Source organism: Myotis yumanensis, unplaced genomic scaffold (assembly GCF_028538775.1).
Source record: "Myotis yumanensis isolate MYYU_CA2020_CCGP unplaced genomic scaffold, mMyoYum1.0.hap1 SCAF_2, whole genome shotgun sequence".
NCBI lineage: Eukaryota > Metazoa > Chordata > Mammalia > Chiroptera > Vespertilionidae > Myotis > Myotis yumanensis.
In genome coordinates, this window is record NW_027223753.1 from 216,118,608 (window position 1) to 216,139,075 (window position 20,468).

At 62.8% G+C, this 20,468-nt stretch overlaps 1 protein-coding gene across 1 annotated transcript in view; it reads right to left on the reverse strand.

Annotated features, from left to right (window-relative positions):
* Nucleotides 1–1,604: 1,604 nt before the first annotated feature.
* HUNK (hormonally up-regulated Neu-associated kinase) overlaps nt 1,605–20,468 on the reverse strand; it is a 45,152-nt gene continuing 26,288 nt past the window's right edge. The window contains exons 3-11 of the mRNA XM_070403697.1: nt 15,547–15,602; nt 13,136–13,271; nt 12,439–12,566; nt 10,023–10,155; nt 7,740–7,902; nt 6,599–6,682; nt 4,931–4,978; nt 3,653–3,833; nt 1,605–2,260 (exon numbers count right to left, since the gene is read on the reverse strand). Coding sequence (XP_070259798.1) covers nt 1,605–2,260; nt 3,653–3,833; nt 4,931–4,978; nt 6,599–6,682; nt 7,740–7,902; nt 10,023–10,155; nt 12,439–12,566; nt 13,136–13,271; nt 15,547–15,602 — 1,585 coding nt within the window. The remainder of the gene's footprint in view (nt 2,261–3,652; nt 3,834–4,930; nt 4,979–6,598; nt 6,683–7,739; nt 7,903–10,022; nt 10,156–12,438; nt 12,567–13,135; nt 13,272–15,546; nt 15,603–20,468) is intronic.

The following is a 20,468-nucleotide window of genomic DNA, read 5'->3' on the forward strand; positions in this document are numbered from 1 at the left end:
CACTCGGAGCTGCTTTCCTCTGAGGAGACCCAGTGCTGAACTTGGCCCGTGATCCCTCCAGGCGAGCTCGTGGCAAACCGGCTCCGCTGGAACCCGCGGGCGCGCTCTCCGGACGGCGAGCGCCGCCTGCACCTGCGTGAAGGGACCGTGCCTTCCAGAAGCATCCACGGGCCACCTCGACCATCTTCTCTAAATGACCCACGGACACTGCGCTCCGCCTCCCGAGGGTCAGGGCCAGCCACGCTGACACAATGGCGCGAACACAGGGCAGCCGGGCCTGCAGGTCACATGGGCACCAGCCACCACGGCACGGCCTGCGTGACTCCTCACGCCTCCACGCTCAGCCTCTCCGGCAAACACGTTGGGTGGACTCATTCCCAGCTCTCCACGGGCTTACACATCATGTGACTTCGGTGGAACCTCCCCTAAAAAAAGGCCATCCCGGGGAAGAGGCTCCACCAGCAGCAAGTCTCACCCAAGGAAGAAACTGGCAGAACCTCGCTGCAGAATGAGCCCCTTTTCACGGGTCCCCACCGCCCGGCTCGGTCTGTGCCCAGCTGCCCCTGCCCGCTGAGGGGCCAGCCCGTGGCCACAGCTCCTGCCCGTCTTCCTGCGAGGCCCAGCTGGCGATCCAGGACAAGAAACCATGGCTGGATGAGGGGCTTGAGGACACGGCCTTTGTCCCTGTGCGGTGACCGTGGCCGAAGGGAGAGCGATCCAGAGGCAAGCAGAGCACAGTGAGGAGGGGCCTGGAAACAGCCGTCCCCTGGGCACCCGGGGCCGATGCAGGTGTGCACTCGATGCAGGTGCTCCAGGGCCGATCCGGGTGCTCCCGGGGCTGATGTGGGCGCTCCTGGGGCCAATGCAGGTGCTCCCGGGGCCGATGCAGGTGCTCCGGGGCCGATCCAGGTGCTCCGGGGCCGATCCGGGTGCTCCCGGGGCTGATGTGGGCGCTCCTGGGGCCGATGCAGGTGTTCCCGGGGCCGATGCAGGTGCTCCCGGGGCCGATGCAGGTGCTCCTGGGGCCGATCCAGGTGCTCCGGGGCCGATCCGGGTGCTCCTGGGGCTGATGTGGGCGCTCCTGGGGCCAATGCAGGTGCTCCCGGGGCTAATGTGGGCGCTCCTGGGGCTGATGCAGGTGCTCCTGGGGCTGACGCAGGTGCACCTGGGCCGACGCAGGTGTGCACTCGACGCAGGTGCTCCTGGGGCCGATGCAGGTGCTCCCGGGGCTGATGCAGGTGCTTCCCGGGCTGATCCAGGTGCTCCCGGGGCCGACGCAGGTGCTCCGGGGCTGATGCAGGTGCTCCCGGGGCCGGTGCAGGTGCTCCCGGGGCCGGTGCAGGTGTTCGCCCCGGCCCAACTGAGGGGGGGAGCGAGGAAACCAGCGTTCCTGGCTGCACCCCAGCCCACCCGCTAGGGAATCCCAGCATCTGCGGGTCCTGACACCAGACGGGGTGAAGCGGGCATGGGGCCTGGGGCTCAGCTGCCCCCGGGAGGGAGCTGCGTGGCTGGAGGCCGGGCCGTGCAGTTCCGGAACCTTCGCCTGCAGGACTGTGGGCTCGTGCCGTCGCTTCCCTGGGGTGGCCGGTCCCGCTGCGGCCCGGCTAGCACTGGCCCTGGACGGCCTCGGCCATGCTGAAGGCGAGGCTGGCGGGCGCCGCGGGCTGCAGGGGGGGCAGGCTGGCCTCCAGCGGCCTGTCTGCAGGGGGCTGCAGGCTCTGGTGCCGCTTCCTCAGCATCTGCCCGATGCCCATCATGGGGAATCGGCCCCGGCTTTTCACACAGTTGGGGCTCCCCAGGGGCTGCGGGGCCCCAGCACCGGGACCCGGAGGCGGGGAGCACACGCCCCCCTCTTTCGGGAGGCAGTTCTCTTCGTGAGCAAAGGAGACCAGGGTGGGATGCAAAGGAGTCTGGAGAGGGGACGGGCTTCGGGGCAGCAGGGAGGGGGACAGCGCCCGCTCCCCGGGGGTGCCGCGCGCCGAGCCCCCGGGGGAGCCCAGCGCCCTGCAGGGGTGGGCCGGGGACAGCAGGTCCGGCGGGTCCTCGCGCTCCACAGACTCGAAGGAGCGGACCATGTCTAGCACCAGCGGCTCCTCTCTGGGGGCGATGCCGCTGCCCCCCGGGCCCTGCGGAGGGGGTTCCGGCTTCTTGACAATGCGGGGGGTCCTGGGCGGGGGGCCGGGGATGAACTCCATGGAGGAGGAAGCCACACAACTGGGGTCCGAGGTTTTGCGGAAGATACTGCGGCAGCCGAAGGAATCTGCACACGGAGAGAGCACAGGGCACCGTGAGGGCGCCACCTCGGTGCCTCCCGCCGGCTTGGCCTACAGCCTGGCTGACACCGGGCGCCACCGAGGCCACAGGGCACAGATCTGCCTCCTGGCACCAGAGTGGCATCTGCTATTGCTTGGTTGCTGAAAGGTCTGGACCCTGCAGAGCGTTTGAATAAAAGGTCCCAGGCCCTGGCTGGTGTGGCTCAGTGGTTGAGCACTGACCTGCGGACTGAAGGGTCCCGGGTTTGATTCCAGTCAAGGGCACGTACCTCGGTTGCAGGCTCCTCCCCGGCCCAGGCCCTGATCAGGGTGTGTATAGGAGGCAACCGATCAATGTGTCTCTCTCACAGCGATAGATGTTTCTCTGTCTCTCCCTCTCTCTTCCCCTCTCTCGAGGTCAATGGGAACATCCTGGGGGGAGGGTTTAAAACAAGGCCCAGGCTCCACAGAGCAGCCCGAGGCCCGGGGCACCCAGCCCGACGCTCCGAGGACCGAAGGCTGGGAGGGCCGTTCCCTCACGACTTCTTCGTCGTGGTGACAAGCACATGACACGCGCCGACCATCTTCGCACTGTAAGTGTCCAGGTCGGTGTACGGGACGGTCACACTGCGACACAGTCCTGCTCCCTGCAGATCTAACACTCGGGGGTCCCGCCGCCCCCCACCCCAGCCCGGGCCTCGCCATCCTCCTCCCTGAGCTTGGCCACTCGAGGTCCCTCCTGTAAGAGGGTCTACACGTTTGTCCTTCAGTGGCCAGCTTGTCCCACTTAGCGTGACGTCCTCATGGGTCATACATGCTGTATGCAGCCCGCGCCTTCTCAAGGCTCCCTCGTGACCCCGATCTCAGCGGAGCCTCCTTGTGCTCTGACTACACAGACAGAAACCCTCTCTGTCTAAGGCAATGAGCCAACCCTGGTTCCCACCCCGAGCTGGGCAGACGGGGCCTGCGTCGGCCGGCGGTGCCCACAGAGAGAAACGCCCCCAGCGTGGGGCCCAGGAAACCAGCCTCACTCCTGGGCTCAGGCTGCGCGAGGCTCCTCCCGCCACTGCACGTCTGACAGCTCAGGACAGGCCGCTGCACCCCACCTCTGTGCCCACCATACTGCACCCCACCTCTGTGCCCACCAGAGTGCACCCCACCTCTGTGCCCACCAGAGTGCACCCCACCTCTGCCTTCTCAGGCCCCTCCTGCCCAGGTGGCTGACAGCATAGTCAGACCTTGACTGTACTGCTCCCAGGTGGCCTCAGGTGCACTAACTCTGCTTTCCCACGGGCACAGGATCCTGTCTGTCCCTGGGGCTCAGGTGGCCACTGGGTGGGGACACAGCGGCCAGGCAGCTCAGTGCATGCGAGTGGCCTGAGAGCGGTGGGCGCACCCACCTCTGTCGGCGAGGCCGGGCCTGGTGGCCTTGCGGTCGCGCAGCAGGGCCCTGGTGCTCTGAAGCTGCGTCACAAGCGAGGCCGGGGGCTGCCTGTGCGCCGGCAGGTGCTTCTCCAGCTTCTGGGGAAACGGCCGGGGAAGGAAGTCCCCCCTTTTCTCTTGCTCTTTGGGCGTTTTGTCCTGCAAATCAGAAGCGAACACGGGCTGAGACGCACGCGGGGCCTGGATCGCGATTCCCGTGGGAAGGTCATCCGCGCAGACCTGACACCCAGCTTTCCCCGCGCGGAGCTGGGGACACTCCAGGGACCCCACCGCCCTGCCCTGGCCACCTCGGCTCCCGTCGCCCCTGGCAACCTGCACCGCAAGGTGCTCCAGCCGGCCAAGGTCACCCTGGGAGGCCGAGGATTCCAGAACAAGCTGGGCGAACGAGGGCAAAGCAGAGGGGCCTCTGCAGACCCGCCGTCCCACGTGCGCCCTGAGCTCTGCCACGGCGGCGCAAAGCCGGGAACGGAGCCCCTGCATCTGGGAGGGACACTCGTGCGTGTTGTCAGGGCGGGGAACTGGGCCGCCGGGGAGTGTCTGACCCGGTGGAAATGGTCACGAGCCCTTCACTGAGTCCTTACACCGGCACCACCGAGCCATCCCCGCTGCCAAGTCTCTACAGACCCTCCTGTGACTGACGAAGGGGAGCTGGCAGGGGGCGCAGAGCCCAGAGCCCAGAGCCCGGGCGGGGTCCCGCCAGCCCTCGGGGCACCTGTGACGGGCAAGTTCACATGTCAGGTGGGCCAGGCCACGCACCCAGGGTTCGGTCACACGCGCTCAGAGGCAGGTGTGAGGGGCGGGCTGTAGAGGAACCTGGGAAGCAGCAGCCTCAGGGCGCGCCCGTGGGACGGCGGGTCTGCAGAGGCCCCTCTGCTTTGCCCTCGTTCGCCCAGCTTGTTCTGGAATCCTCGGCCTCCCAGGGTGACCTTGGCCGGCTGGAGCACCTCACGGTGCAAGTTGCCAGGGGCGACGGGAGCCGAGGTGGCCAGGGCAGGGCGGTGGGGTCCCTGGAGTGGCCCCGGCAGCCTGAGTCAGCAGGTTACCCTGCGCCGAGGTGGGCCTGGGACCATCAGGTGAGGGTGGTGAGGGGAAAGGTGGAGGGGCTGCAGGAGGAGGGGCTCTGCGTCCACAGGCTGCGGGACTCCATCCCCTGGGTGTCCACGCAGGACACACACACGCGACGCGTGCTATTCCCCGGAGGCTCCCGCCGATCCGTCCTGGCCCCACATTCTTACCTGCCCCGTGTGGAATTCAAGGTCTCGCGTCCAGGTGTCCAGGGAGGCCTGTGAAAAGCAGCATCCGTCACCATCTAGCCCACCCCCTGCCCCTCTATCCCAGCCCCAGCACCCGCCCCCGTGAGAGAATTATTCACTCCAGCGGTCACACAAGAAACCAAACTCCGGGTCACCCTGGACGCGGCTGCAGGTGCCCTACTTTCCAGGCGTCTCTTTGCGAGTCTGAGGCGCACGGGGCGTCTCCGGAGACGAGTAAGCAGGTCAGTGCGTTTTCTCAGACAGCAAAAACTCCCCAGGGAAACGGTACCAGGTCAAGAGACAAACCCAACCGGCACCCAGACGTCCTCCTGCCCAACCCGCCGTCAGTCCCCCAGGCGCCCGCTGCTCTGATTTCCAACAGCACCGACCGCTCGAGAAACGTCGCTTTAAAAGGGTCAGAAATGCTGAAACAAGGCCCAAAGTGGACATCCTGCCCTTGGCCTCCACAGTCCCCGCCACGGTGGAACGGCACAGGGACTCCAAGTCCTCAGAACCGGACCTCACAGGGAGACAGGGTCAGGGCGAGCCCGGCGTGTCCCCCGGGAAGCGTGAGGACTGGGGGGCGTGTGACAGCTCGCTGTCCTTTGCCTTTTAAAGGGGGCCGGGTGGTGTCACCCTGTCAATCAAGTTAAAATGAGGTCACTAGGGCGGACCCTAATGCAGTGCGACTGGTATTCTTATGAAAAGGGGGGATTCGGCCCAGCCAGTGTGGCTCAGTGGTTGAGCATCAGCCTTTAACCAGGTCACGGTTCCATTCCCGGTCAGGGCACAGGCCCCGGTTGTGGGCTCGATGCCCAGTGGGGGGCGTGCAGGAGGCAGCCGATCCATCACTCTCTCTCATCACTGATGTCTCTCTCTCCCTCTCCCTTACTCTCAGAAATCAATAAAAATATATTTTTTAAAAAGAGTCAAATGCAAACAAGAGGTAGGAAAGGGTAGCAGTGAATTCTGCCTCCCCTGGTGGCCACGGCCGGTGCCTGTCTTGGGTTAAGGGATGAAGGCAGCCAGCAAAGCTTCCAGCAGAGAAGGGACACGGTCCATTAGGGGCAGGTGAGCTACGAGGCTGGGGCGGGGCCAGGGTGGGGCGATGGGGGTGGGGCCAGGGTGGAGGCAATGGGGACAGGAGAGGGGTTGGAGAGTTTTAGGAGCCAAGCTGGCAGAGCCTGGTGACAGCCTGGCTGTGAGGCGAGGGGAGGAATGAGAAGTACAGGTTCTGCCCTGGGCTGAGGGGGCGGCCACGAGGAGACAGAGAAGTGACGTGGGGGTTGGTCTCGGGAGGTGAGGTTCACGACACCTTCCTTGGGCAAGAGGAGGTTTAGGAGGCTCAGAGGGTGGAGCTCAGGGAGTCCGGCACCCCGCCCCCCGTTACCCCCCACTTTCCCGTGCCCGCTCAGCCACCGCCCCCCAGCCGCCCCCCAAAAGCTCATCTCCATCCTGGACCTGCTGGTGCCGGAATCCTGACTCGGAAGCACCCAGCAGCCATCACCCCAGAGTGGACGGGAGGGGTGGGTGGGGGTGCACTGGGCACCCCGTCTCAGTGCCCTGGCGATTCCGATGCTGAGAAGGGGCTCGGGTCCCGGGAAACTTTCCTTCCCACCCCCACCTGCCCCCAGGGAAGCGGCTGCTCACCTCGCAGGGCTCCCTGCCGGGCCGGCACCTGTCCACCGGGCAGAGCGGGGCCTTGGAGCAGACGCCGTCCTGCACGTCGGATTTCTACCAAGAGAAGAGGAAGCCGTGCTGACCTCAGGGACACTGACCTCACAGACGCGGCCACGTCCGTTAAGCTGACACTCACTCTCAAACCCGCGCTTGGCCGAGAGCCCCCAGAGTGGGAGCCAGGCACCTGCAGAAGCCCATCCCCTGATGCCCGCTCCTCCACCGGCTCGGCTCGGCTCGGCCGGAAGCGCCGGTCCGGTTCCGGGCAGGCCCTGGTCCTCCACCGGCCTCAGCGCCTGGCTGTGCTGTGAGTTCCTCTGAGCTGTGCACACAGAGCCCCAGCCCTGGGCTGGGAGGTGACTCCCTCTGAGCTGCTGCACAGGCTGCAGACGTGGGCTATTCCCCTCCCCACACGCAGCCCTGTCCCTGCCGGCCCCACCCAGTAAAGGCCCGTTTCTTGATTCTTTCTTCTTCTTCTTTTTTTTTTAAAAATATATTTTATTGATTTCTTACAGAGAGGAAGGGAGAGAGATAGAGAGTTAGAAACATCGATGAGAGAGAAACATCGATCAGCTGCCTCCTGCACACCTCCTACTAAGGATGTGCCTGCAACCCAGGTACATGCCCTTGACCGGAATCGAACCTGGGACCTTTCAGTCCGCAGGCCGACGCTCTATCCACCGAGCCAAACCGGTTTCGGCTTCTTTTTTGTTAATCCTCACCCGAGGATATGTTTCCATTGATGTTTTTAGAGAGAGTGGAAGGGAGAGACAGAGAGAAACATCAATGAGAGAGACACATCGATTAGCTGCTTCCCGCAGGGGCGCCAAGCAGGGCCAGGGATCGAGCCTGCAACCGAGGTACTTGCCCTTGACCAGAATCGAACCCGGGACCCTTCAGTCCTCGGGCTGACGCTCCATCCACTGAGCCAAACCGGCCAGTGTGGTTTGCTACCGTCGTATCCCCCGTTCGGACAGTCACCTCACCTCAGGGTGAATGCACAGCGCAGACCCCGAGTCAGCTGTGGGGAAGGCCATCATCCCAGCGCCTTGTCCACGGAGGGACACGCACACGCGAGGCCACTCACCCCCGACACGGACACGAGGCCACTCACCCCCGACACGTAGCGCTCGAGCTTCTTGTTCAGGAGGAAGTAGACGGCGAGGATGTGGCAGGCGCGGTTGGCCAGCACCGTGTTGATCACGTCACTGTTCTTGTAGCCCAGCTTCTGGGTCATGTGCAGCACCACGCTGGGGCTCAGGTCCGCCAGCGAGATCCTGCGGGATGGGCTGCGTCAGCTCTTCCAACCCCGCCCCCCACCGGGAGGGGAGCCCAGACACGGGGACAGTCCGAGGCCTGGGAGGGGCGCCCAGACAGGGGGACAGTCCATTGAGGCTGGGAGGGGCGCCCAGACATGGGGGACAGTCCACTGGGGCCTGGGAGGGGCGCCCAGACACGGGGACAGTCCATTGAGGCTGGGAGGGGCGCCCAGACATGGGGGACAGTCCACTGGGGCCTGGGAGGGGCGCCCAGACACGGGGACAGTCCATTGAGGCCTGGGAGGGGCGCCCAGACACGGGGACAGTCCACTGAGGCCTGGGAGGGGCGCCCAGACACGGGGACAGTCCACTGAGGCCTGGGAGGGGCACCCAGACATGGGGGACAGTCCACTGAGGCCTGGGAGGGGCGCCCAGATATGGGGGACAGTCCACTGAGGCCCGGGAGGGGCGCTCAGACACGGGGGCCAGTCTGAGGCCCAGGAAGGATGCCCAGACACGGGGACAGTCCACTGAGGCCCGGGAGGGGTGCCCAGACACGGGGACAGTCCCGTGGTCATTCACCTGACTTCCCATTTGGGAAAAGGCCACATAGACAGAGGTTGAGGGGATGGTGTAACGACACTAAACGCTGATGTGCCATGTGAATACTCCTTTCTTCTTCTCCTCCTTCCTTCCTTCCTTCTCTCCTTCCTTCTCCCCTTCTCCCCTTCTCCCCTTTCTTCCTTCCTCCCTCCCTCCCTCCCTCTCTCCCTCCCTTCCTTCCTTCCGTATTTGTATCATTCGAGGGCCATACAACATTATCAACTTGCCCGGCAGTGGCTCAGAGGTGAGCACTGATCATACATGTAAATCCCGTTGCCCGGGCACAGCTGAGCCGCCTGCGGCAGAGGGTGAAGGTGCCCTCTACACAGGGTGAGGGTCGAGGTTCGATTCCCGGTCAGGGCAAGTGCCAGGTTGTGGGCTTGATCCCCAGTAGGGGGCATGCAGGAGGCAGCTGATTCATGTTTCTCTCTCTCTCTCTCTCTCTCTCTCTCTTCATCTCTCTCAAATCAATATGAACTTTTTATTTTAGAAAACTTAAAAAAAAAGAATACAATGACTTGAAGATTGCCAAAACGCTGAACACTTAGGCTCAATGTTTGAAACAACCTGGTAAAAGGGCCCTGCCCCTGGCCAATCAGACCCCTGCCCATGCCCCTGCCCCTGGCCAATCAGACCCTGCCCATGCCCCTAACCTTGGCCAATCAGACCACAGCCTCGTAGCATCAGCCTGACCAATCAGATGACGGACTGGTGACCTAGCCCTGGCCATCCACCCGTGGGCACACTCAGTCAGCCCCCCCACTGGGCAGTCTGGGTGTGGGCGCCACCAGGTGCGGCTGGGGGTGGCGGTGAGAGGAGGGACAGGAGCAGGCAGACACCCCGTCTCTGCAGAACCAGGACAGCTCTGCTCTCCACACCCTGCTGCCTGCCGACCCAGCAACACGGAGCCTCCCTCAGGAAGCAGTCGGCCCTGAACCTGTGTTCTCCTCCGCGTCTGGATGACTTGATGGGAAAATGTTCCGGACCGCGAGGTGGAACAAGTAAGTTCTCCTGACGTCCGTGTGGAGGCCGCTGTGGTCTAACTGCCCCCTGTCACCAACGCCCGCCCAGTCCTCCCTCCTCCCAGAGCTAGCAGGAGGGACGGGAGGCTGTTCGGCTGGACGTCCAGTGGACTGATGGGCACGTCGACTGTAAGGTTGACCTGTGGCGGCATTTCCCTCTCGCCTCGTGGAGATCGACAGGAGGCAGCCCCCCCACCCTCCACCAGGCAGCCCGACGGGGCACGGGACAGTCCGTCCTCACATCCTCCTGCGCAAGGAGGTGGCGTGTCTGGGCTGGGTGGGCGCGGAGGGGGAGGGCAGCCACGAGGTCACTGTTTTCAAGAGTCAGGGACAGCTTCCTGTCCAGACCACTCAGGGCTCTCGGGACTGGCCCGTCTGGCCAAGGAGACCTCTGTGGTGCCTGGCCTTCCTGCTGGGGAGGTGATGGGCCACCTGCTGGGGAGGTGGTGGGCCACCTGCTGGGGAGGTGATGGGTGGGGCCTACCTGGTGGGGAGGGGGTGGGGCGGGCCTACCTGTTGGGGTAGGTGACACAGGGCACCCTGCCCGTGTGGCTCTCGTGCAGCCAGCGATTGGCCAGCGCCTGCTGGATGTTGGGCCTCTTCACGGGGTCCGGCTCCAGCAGCGAGCGCAGGAAGCTGACGGCTCCTGTGGGGACATTCGGCCCAGACACCCCGTTACAGGGGGAGGCAGACGTCACGGAGACTCAGGCAGGGGACCCGCCTCCCAACCACACCCTGACCCCGAGCCGCCGCCTGGCTCTCCGGGGCCACAAGTCCACAGAGTCTAGGACGCTGTCCAACAGGTGCACCTGGGGCCCGGTGCCCACACTGCCCGGTGCCCCTGGGCCCTGCCCTGCGCCACCGGCTGAGTGAGCCCAGCGAGGACCCAGGTCCCGCTCGAAGGGATGGGAGAGCAATGATGACACACTCCTCTCATGGCAGGTCCCTGAGCTCAGAGGACCCAGGGGTCAGAGTCTGGAACCAGACCCTCTAACGTGGCCGCATCATCGTGTGACAGCGGAGGCTCAGGAAGCAGCAGGGAGGGGGAGGGGGAGGGGGTGGGGGTGGGGGTGGTGCGCGCGCGTATTCTTTCCGGTCCTTTCTTCCAAAGCCTTCTCCACGGCCGCCCTGTGGCCCCGACTCGCCACGGCCGCCCTGTGGCCCCGACTCAGCCTGCTGTCCACGCACTGAGCCAGGCAGAGGCCCCCAGGCCCCCAGACGCTTCTCTCTTCCCTCCAAAGCTCTTCCGTTTCCTGAGACCCCTGACCTTCCGAGGAAAAGCCACTGAATTCCCACTTCCTCACGGGCGTCGCTGTCATGTCGGCTCTGAACTTTACGAGTGACGGGCGCTGTCTGTCCACGGTGTCTGCAGGGAGGGACGAAGCCGTGGAAAGAGGGGCTGCCCGGGGTGCGGCTCAGGGGCTGAGCGTCAACCTATGAACCAGGAGGTCAGGGTTCGATTCCCGGTTAGGGCACAGGCCGGGGTTGCAGGGATCAATCCCCAGTGTGGGGCGTGCAGGGGGCAGCTGCTCAGTGATTCTCTCATCACTGATGTTTCTCTCTCCTTCAAGTCAATAAACTATTTTGAAGATAAATGACGACTTTCCTCTCATCTCCGGACCCCGACGTGCCTGATTTTCTCACTCTAGCCTCCCGCCTGTCGGTTCAGGGTTATTTGCTCCCCGCGGCTGTGTGAGCTCTGTGCCGGGGAGAGCGAGTGCGTCCTGTCTCCTGCTGTCCTGGGGCGGGGCATGCTCCCGCATCGCGCTGGTGCAGGATACACTCGCGGAGTCATCGAGTGACCACGAAGCCTGGGATGAGGGGAGGAGCAGCCACAGTGCTGGCGGTGCTCCCAGCGTTTCCGAAAGCTCCCAACCCAAACGTAACGATTTGTTCAACATCTGCTGACTCCAAGCTGTGCCCGTCTCCCCTGAGCACGACTTCCCTCCTGCACAGGTGACGCCTCCAAGGTCCCCGCCTTCCCCGCCCCGCCCCCCCCCCCCCCCCCCCCCGCCCCCGTCTCCCTGGCGAAGGTGCACGTGGGGACAAACCAGGCCATCTCAGACCAGAATGCTTTTCCGCTGGGATTCCATTTAGACAACAAATTCAGGGTCAGCTTCATGGATGCTTATAAACTCAAGGGACAGACAGACACACAACAATCGTAGAACAAAATGCCATCTTTTAACCACTTTTCATAAGTTAAATGGAATCATGACTTTTTTTCTCAGTCACATGCCTGACCTCCTGTGACTAAAGAAGCCGAGTGTATTCTAAGGAGCCAGTTCGATGCTGTCAACACCAACCTGAGACCAGGAAGGTGAATTGTCATCCACACAAAAGAATAAACGGTATAATTTACTGGATCTGAAACCAAGCCCTGATGCGAACTGTTTGCTGAAACGTGAACCGCGGGCATGGGAGCATCTACTGCCAAGCACCTGACGGTCCGGCTCATCGAGCAGCGGAGTCTGTGTATTTAAGAGCCTTTGTCCCGCTCAGACACTCAGGGAGCAAAACAAGCCACAGGCCAACCGCGAACACAACCAGCGTTTCCTCCCCGAGAGCCGGAGGAGGACACAATAGGACGTGATTGCAAACGCTCTTTTCCGAGGCAACATAGCACAGGGTGGGCTTGACAGCAATCAAGCCCACAATTATTTCCGCAGCGGAGCCTCTAAGAGCCTTTTCCGTGCCTGAAGGGGAAGGAAGGAGTCTGTCGGGAATTCTGATGGGAAGGGACAGAAGGAGGAGAGGTGACCACGTGGCCGTTTGGAGCCGGAGACGCAAGCGCTGGAGACTAGCCCCAGCTCTGGGGGGAGGCCTCGGGCCACGGCGGCCCTCACCCCTCGTAAAACCGACCCCGCGCCCGACGGGCCCCGCGGCTGGCGCCCGCCCTGGAGGCCTCGATGGGCAGCAGGCGCCTTACCTGTGGAGAGCTGGGTGGGGAGCGGGTTCATCTCCTTGTCCACCATCTTCTGGTACAAAGCCCTCAGGCTGAACGGCTCCACGGTGAAGGGCAGGGTCCCGGTCAGCATGGCGTACATGTTCACGCCTCTGAGAGAGAGAGCCGGAGGGAGAGCAGAGTGAGGCCCGGAGGGCCGGGCTGACCACCTTCCTGTTCTGTCCCTTCCCAGAACCTTCTAGAACCTCAGCGTCACACAGAAGCAGCTGGGTGAGAGGCAGGGGCGAGAGTGCAGCTGCGGGCCGGGCACTGGAGGGCGGCACAGAGGTGTCTGCACCTCTAGGAGCTGCCCTAAAGCCCGGCCGGGTGGCTCAGTGGTTGAGCACCGACCTAAGAACCAGGAGGTCACGGTTTGATTCTCCATCAGGGCACATGCCCGGGTTGCGGGCTCCACCCCCGGGGACGGGGGGGACGGGGGGGGGGGGGCGGGCATGCGAGAGGCAGCTGATCCATGACTCTCTCTCATTGATGTTTCTCTCTGTCTCCCTCTCCCTTCCTCCCTGAAATCAATAAAAACATATTTTTTAAAAAAGAACCACTAGACACCTGTCCCAGAGCCTCTACCCCAAACGCTCCCATCACTCAGGCGTGGATTCCGAAGGGAGGGGCCGCGCAGACCAGACGGAGGAGGAGGGCGCTCACTCCCGAGCTGGGGACTCACATGGACCAGACATCGATTTTGGGGCCGTACTTCTTCCTGGCCAGCAGCTCGGGCGCGGCGTAGGCGGGGCTGCCGCACTGCGTGCTGAACGGGTCCGAGTGGCCCAGGATCCCCGCGCAGTTGCTCAGTCCGAAGTCTGCAAAGGGCGGACAGACGCTCCGGGTCAGAAAATGGTGGACGTGAGGGAGGAAGGGCACGAGGCCACAGGAAGGGGAGCCCTCCGGGCTAAGGCCTCGCTGAGCGTTCGGAACCCCGGCGGCTGCAATCGGTCACCGTGGACGCGGGTCTCGGGGCAGAAGGGGGGCAGCGGGGGCGCCCTGGCTCCTCCGGACACACTTCCCATCAGGCCTCCCTGCAAACCCAGCTCAGCCCCAAGAATGTGGCCCCGAAACCTGTTTCTCTCAGCCTCAGACATGAGTGCCCAGGACAGGGCTCTGTGCCTCCCAGGACCTGGCAGGAGGCAGCACCCCCCCCCCCCCCGCCCGGCCTGGGGGACAGGGCCCCGCTTCCAAGCGGCCGCCTGGGAAACCCTGGGGAGACCGACGGCCTCGGGCTGGTAACCCCGTAGCCCTGAGGGACAGGCGGCCCCACCACCAGAGTTGGCTTTCTGGGCTGATGTCTGCATTCCCTGCGAGTCTGCTGGGAAGGGCTCCCCGTGGGGAACACGGGGCTCTGAAGGGGAGGGGAATACACCCCGTGACTCAGACCACGCGGAGGGCGGGCGGCTGCGAGAACAAAGCCAGAAAGAGCCACGAGAACGAGCGAAGTGAGTGCAGAGCTTTTTTAAAAAAAAGTTTTTATTGATTTCCTAGAGAGAGGGAGAGGGAGAGAGAAACATCAGTGAGGAGACAGAGTCATTGACCGGCTGCCTCCTGCTCAGTGGGTAGAGCATTGGCCCGTGGACTGAAGGGTCCCGGGTTCGATTCCAGTCACGGGCATGTACCTCGGTTGCAGGCTCCATCCCCCGCCCTGGTCAGGGCACATACAGGAGGCAACCAATCGATGTTTCTCTCTGTCTCTCCCCCTCCTTCCCACTCTCTCCAAAAATCAATGGAAAAATACCCTGGGGTGAGAATTAACTCCCCTCCCCCCCCAAAAAAAATAAAAAAATGAGGACTGCAGTTTCTGCTAAATAAACCCAATTCCCAGGTGCGGGGGGCGGGGGGCTCTTGGTCTGAGCTGCTCTGACAGGCTGGGAGCCACATGAAGGTTCTAGCAAAGGGACAGCGGCTCTCAGAGTTTTTCCCGCAGGGTCAGGGACTTTGGGTTCTGACCCCCAGCTTCTGCCGCGTCCTCTTTGGGCCCAAAGAGCCGAAAAGCCTGTTTGGGAGCCGACCCGGAGCTGCCGGGCCAAGGGGTGACGGCGGAGGCACGGAGGGAAATGGCCCTGGTCTGTGGCTGTCTGACCACTATGCCCTCCACCTGAAGCTGACACAACGAAACAGGAAATGTAACCTGCCACTGAAATGAGTGTTTAAAGCATCAAAAGCATGAACCATAAAAGGAAAAGAGCCCGGCCGGTGTGGCTCAGTGGTTGAGCGTCAACCTAGAACCAGGAGGTCAGGGTTCGATTGCCGGTCAGGGGCTCATGCCTGGTTGTGGGCTCGATCCCAGTGTGGGGCGTGCAGGAGGCAGCCGGTCCATGATTCTCTCTCATCACTGATGTTTCTATCTCTCCCTTCCTCTCTCTGAAATCAATAACAAATATATATATATTTTTTAAAGCAGAGAAGGGAGACGGTGTTCCCTGGTTCCGGTGCCCAGTGTTCACTGGCGAGGGGAGCACGGTGTGGCTAAGCCACGGCAGCACCAGACCAAACAGTCCCCCCTGAGAAGCCTCACGGTTCATCCAGATAAAAGGACCCATGAGAGTTCACGGAGGAGCTGGAGCTGGAGCTGGAGCCGCCCACAGAACACATGAGATAAACATCTACTCGGGCTGCAGCGTTCATTCACGGTCCCTTCACAGCACTTCACCTTCCTGCTCAGGTTTAAATTATTTTTTTAAAATATATTTTATTGATTTTTTACAGAGAGGAAGGGAGAGAGATAGAGAGTTAGAAACATCGATGAGAGAGAAACATCGATCAGCTGCCTCCTGCGCACCCCCTACTGGGGATGTGCCGCAACCAAGGTACATGCCCTTGACCGGAATCGAACCTGGGACCCCTCAGTCCGCAGGCCGACGCTCTATCCACTGAGCCAAACTGGTTAGGGCAGGTTTAATTATTTTAAAATTCATCTTCATTTCAAAGCCATGACTCGATATTGGAGGTAGAGGCGGTGACAAAGGAGGACTGTCCAGGGACTAAAACAGGCCGGGAACCAGCTCCTCAGTCAGTCGTCCAGAAACAAACCAGCGGCCGGGACACACAAAACAGGACAATCTCACACACACACACAAGCCATACCGATCAGCTTGATGTTATTGTCTTCGTCGAGCAGCAGGTTTTCTATCTTCAAGTCTCTGAAACAAACAGAAGCACAGAGCAGTCAGCCGGGGTTTGAAGCGACGGAGACGGAGTCACACTCGCTCCTGCAGGGAGAGGAGGCCCGAGCCCCTGGGACCGCCCGGGGCTTCCCCTCGGGACCAGCGCGATCGCAAGCGCACGCGGAGCCGGACAGAGGTCCCTGCTGCCCACTCAACAGCCAGGGGCCTCGGAGGGCCAGGCGCCCAGGGCAGAGCCGGTCCCAGCAGCTCCGGGAAGAAGTGGGCGACGCTGAGCCCTGGGAGTGAGCTCGCACCGGGTGAGAAGAGCGCAGCCCGAACTGTCGGGTACATCGTGGCCGCGCTGCGAGCCGGTGAGAGAACAACAGACTCGGGGAAGCAGCTTAAAAGAACCAAACACAGCCCGGCCGGCGGGGCTCAGGGGGGTGAGCGTCAACCCGGAAGCAGGAGGTCAGGGTCCCATTCCCGGTCGGGGCACAGGCCTGGGTATCGGGCGCGATCCCCAGTGGGGGCCGTGCAGGAGGCGGCGGATCCATGGTTCTCTCTCATCACTGATGTTTCTCCCTCTCTCCCTCTCCCTTCCTGTCTCTCTAAAAATCAATTGAAACATATTTTTTTAGGAAACTGAACACAGACAACACTTGACTCTATGTGTGGAGTCCACACTGGCCGGTGACGGTCAGTCAGGTTACCGTGTCTCCTCCGGCTCCCACTTTGTTGTTGGAAATAAAGTAACGGACACTGTGCCCCATCCGCGCGGACAGTCCCCAGTTCTCTGCGGGGCCCGTCCTCTCTGCTGAGGACACCGGGGGCACGTTATAACCCTGACCTTCTATTCGAGCATACACGGTGCTCACGCTCACACACACGCGCACACACACACACATGCTCTCACACACATGCACACACACGCGCACACACACGCCAGGGCAGCCCAGGCTGCCATCCCGGGAAGCCTGACCCCCAAGCAGCACGTTTCCGTCAGGGAGCCCACCCCACCCCCCGCTTGTCCCAGCAAATGAAACCTCTTTCGAGGGCAGGACCGGGAGGCCCGTGTTTCAGAACGAGCCTTGGGGAAAGCACAGCCATGAGAGGTGAGGTCGGAGGTGAGGTCGCAGACTCGGCCGCCGAGAGGGGTACAGCCACCTGGGTGACCCTGGGCAGGTGGGAGGGCAGGCAGCCTGAGGACCCACGTGAGCAGGCGCTGTCGGCGGGAGACTGAACATGGAGAACGCAGAGGGGGAGACAGCGGTCGCGGGAAGAGGTAGCAAAGGAGGAAAAGGCAACCCTTTGGAAGTCACTCCGTCCCGCCCACTGCGTTCCCGTACCCCCCCCCCCCCGCCCCTGGGGGACGCAGAGCGAGCCCGGCTCTCCGGTTTCCGGGCTGGTTACCCTCCTGCTACCCGCCCGCCAGGGCTCCTGGAAGAGGCCGGCAATGAGGCAATGACCGCCCCGACCGCCCGACCACCCGAGCTCCTGGCGGGAGGAAGGTGAGCGTGTGGGCTCTGCAGACCGTGCGCCTCGCTCCCCAGGGAGGACATCCCAGCCCTGGCTTCGCTCCTCTCCTCCCCCGACTCCTGAAAAGGGGAGAACGCGGTCCTCCCGACTCTAGGAAATGGGCTCCAAAGTCATGTTTTCAAACATATATTCATGCTGACCTCCGAGAGGGAGGGAGGAGAGACAGAGACAACGATGAGAGAGAATCGTGGACCGGCCGCCTCCTGCGCGCCCCACGGGGGGATGGAGCCCACAACCCGGGCCTGTGCCCTGACCGGATCCAACCGTGACCTCCTGCGTCATAGGTCGGTGCTCAACCCCTGAGCCTCGCCGGCCGGGCTAAGATATCTTTAAAAGTGGCGTTTGCCTAGGCGTTTACCCAAATGCGTTGACAATTCCTGGGCTCGGATGTTCTCAGCAGCTTCTTCACAAGGACCCACATCTGGGAGCCACCAGGGCGTCCCTCCGTGGTGACGGCACAGGAGCCGCGGCCCGTCCACAGCGGACTCGAAGGAGCGCCACCCAGTCACGAGGGCGGAGGAACTAGCCAGCATTTCACCGTGAGAGGAGGCGGCCTGAAAGGCGGCGTCCGCATGACTCCAATTAGAGCCCTTTCTTCCAGGAAAGTCCAAGCCACGGAGACAGTGTCCACGGAGCCAGAGGAACATCCGTGGCTGCCAGAGGCCGGGAGGAGGGAGGAGTGGAGCTCAGAGCCCAGCGCGCAGCATACAGCACCCTGAGGGACCACGTCCCCTGTGAGCCCTCCTGTGACCGGGGACCTCAGCTACAGACACTGTCAGTGCTGGCTCCGCAGGTGTAACAAGCAGGCACGGCCACCAGGGCTTAGGAACAGGAAACCGACGCAGAACGGGTGGGGAAGGGGGTGGGAACTCTAGCTTCAGCGCCATGTTTCTGTAAACCTCAAAGTCTTCTAAAAATACAGTCTAATTTTTTCTCTTTCTTTATTGATTAAGGTTCTGCTAATTTTTAAAAATTATGTATTTTATTGATTTTTTACAGAGAGGAAGGGAGAGGAATAGAGAGTTAGAAACATCGATGAGAGAGAAACATCGATCAGCTGCCTCCTGCACACCCCCTACTGGGGATGTGCCCACAACCCAGGTACATGCCCTTGACCAGAATCGAACCCGGGACCCTTCAGTCTGCAGGCCGACGCTCTATCCACTGAGCCAAACCGGTCAGGGCAGTTCTGCTAATTTTTCTAAAGTAGATTTGGGTATTTCTTCCCTTCCCTAAGAGGTGACGACCGGGAATGGTATGGCTGCGCCCGGGTGCCTCACGCAGGGCGGAGGGTCCCCACCACATGGAGGTCATTGCCAGTCCACTCAGCACCTCCGCCCAGCCACTCAGCAATGACTGCGGCTGAGCCCCGAGGCCACAACATTGAGAGACCTTCTTGAATCACCAAAAAGGATGGGAGGAAGGCCTGACCACTGACCAGGACGGAAGGCAGGCCTGACCGCTGACCAGGAAGGGAGGAAGGCCAGACCGCTGACCAGGATGGGAGGAAGGCCTGACCACTGACCAGGACGGAAGGCATGACCGTTGACCAGGACGGAAGGCAGGCATGACCGCTGACCAGGATGGGAGGAAGGCCAGACCGCTGACCAGGATGGGAGGAAGGCCTGACGGCTGACCAGGATGGGAGGAAGGCCAGACCGCTGACCAGGATGGAAGGCAGGCCTGACCGCTGACCAGGATGGGAGGAAGGCCTGACCGCTGACCAGGATGGGAGGAAGGCCTGACCGCTGACCAGGATGGAAGGCAGGCCTGACCGCTGACCAGGAAGGGAGGAAGGCCAGACCGCTGACCAGGATGGGAGGAAGGCCAGACCGCTGACCAGGATGGGAGGAAGGCCAGACCGCTGACCAGGATGGGAGGAAGGCCTGACCGCTGACCAGGACGGGAGGAAGGCCAGACCGCTGACCAGGACGGAAGGCAGGCCTGACCGCTGACCAGGATGGAAGGAAGGCCAGACCGCTGACCAGGACGGAAGGCAGGCCTGACCGCTGACCAGGACGGGAGGAAGGCCAGACCGCTGACCAGGACGGAAGGCAGGCCTGACCGCTGACCAGGACGGAAGGCAGGCCTGACCGCTGACCAGGACGGAAGGCAGGCCTGACCGCTGACCAGGACGGAAGGCAGGCCTGACCGCTGACCAGGATGGGAGGAAGGCCTGACCGCTGACCAGGATGGGAGGAAGGCCTGACCGCTGACCAGGATGGGAGGAAGGCCTGACCGCTGACCAGGACGGGAGGAAGGCCTGACCGCTGACCAGGACGGGAGGAAGGCCTGACCGCTGACCAGGACGGGAGGAAGGCCAGACCGCTGACCAGGACGGAAGGCAGGCCTGACCGCTGACCAGGACGGAAGGCAGGCCTGACCGCTGACCAGGACGGAAGGCAGGCCTGACCGCTGACCAGGACGGAAGGCAGGCCTGACCGCTGACCAGGACGGAAGGCAGGCCTGACCACTGACCAGGATGGGAGGAAGGTCTGACCGCTGACCAGGATGGGAGGAAGGTCTGACCGCTGACCAGGATGGGAGGAAGGCCTGACCGCTGACCAGGATGGGAGGAAGGTCTGACCGCTGACCAGGATGGGAGGAAGGCCTGACCGCTGACCAGGATGGGAGGAAGGCCGGACCGCTGACCAGGAAGGGAGGAAGGCCAGACCGCTGACCAGGATGGGAGGAAGGCCTGACCGCTGACCAGGATGGGAGGAAGGCCTGACCGCTGACCAGGAAGGGAGGAAGGCCAGACCGCTGACCAGGATGGGAGGAAGGCCGGACCGCTGACCAGGATGGGAGGAAGGCCTGACCGCTGACCAGGATGGGAGGAAGGCCTGACCGCTGACCAGGATGGGAGGAAGGCCTGACCGCTGACCAGGATGGAAGGAAGGCCGGACCGCTGACCAGGATGGGAGGAAGGCCGGACCGCTGACCAGGATGGGAGGAAGGCCGGACCGCTGCCCGGCTCGCCCCTGGTGGTGGAGGTGGAGCTGACCTCACACTAATGCCCCCATCAGGCAGCCCCTTCCTGGAGGGGACAGGGACTGTGGTGAGAAGAGTCCCTCCCGGGGCAGGCAAACCGGAAGCTCAGGGTGGAGGAGGGAAGGAGGGGAAGGGGGACGGGGTGGAGGGGAAACGGGTTGTTCTCGGCCAAGGAGGCTGTTGGAAGTTAGGACAAGGGGGAAGGGATGGGGCAGGACCTCTATACGGGGTGATGATCGGGTTGGGAAGGGGGGAGTGCGGGGGGGGGGGGGCAGCAGGGCCCGTGTCCTGGGACAAGGAAGGCGCCCAGAAGGAGACCCAGGAGAAGAGGCCCCATGGGGGGGGGAGGGGCACAGAGGCTCCGCCCTGTCTGGG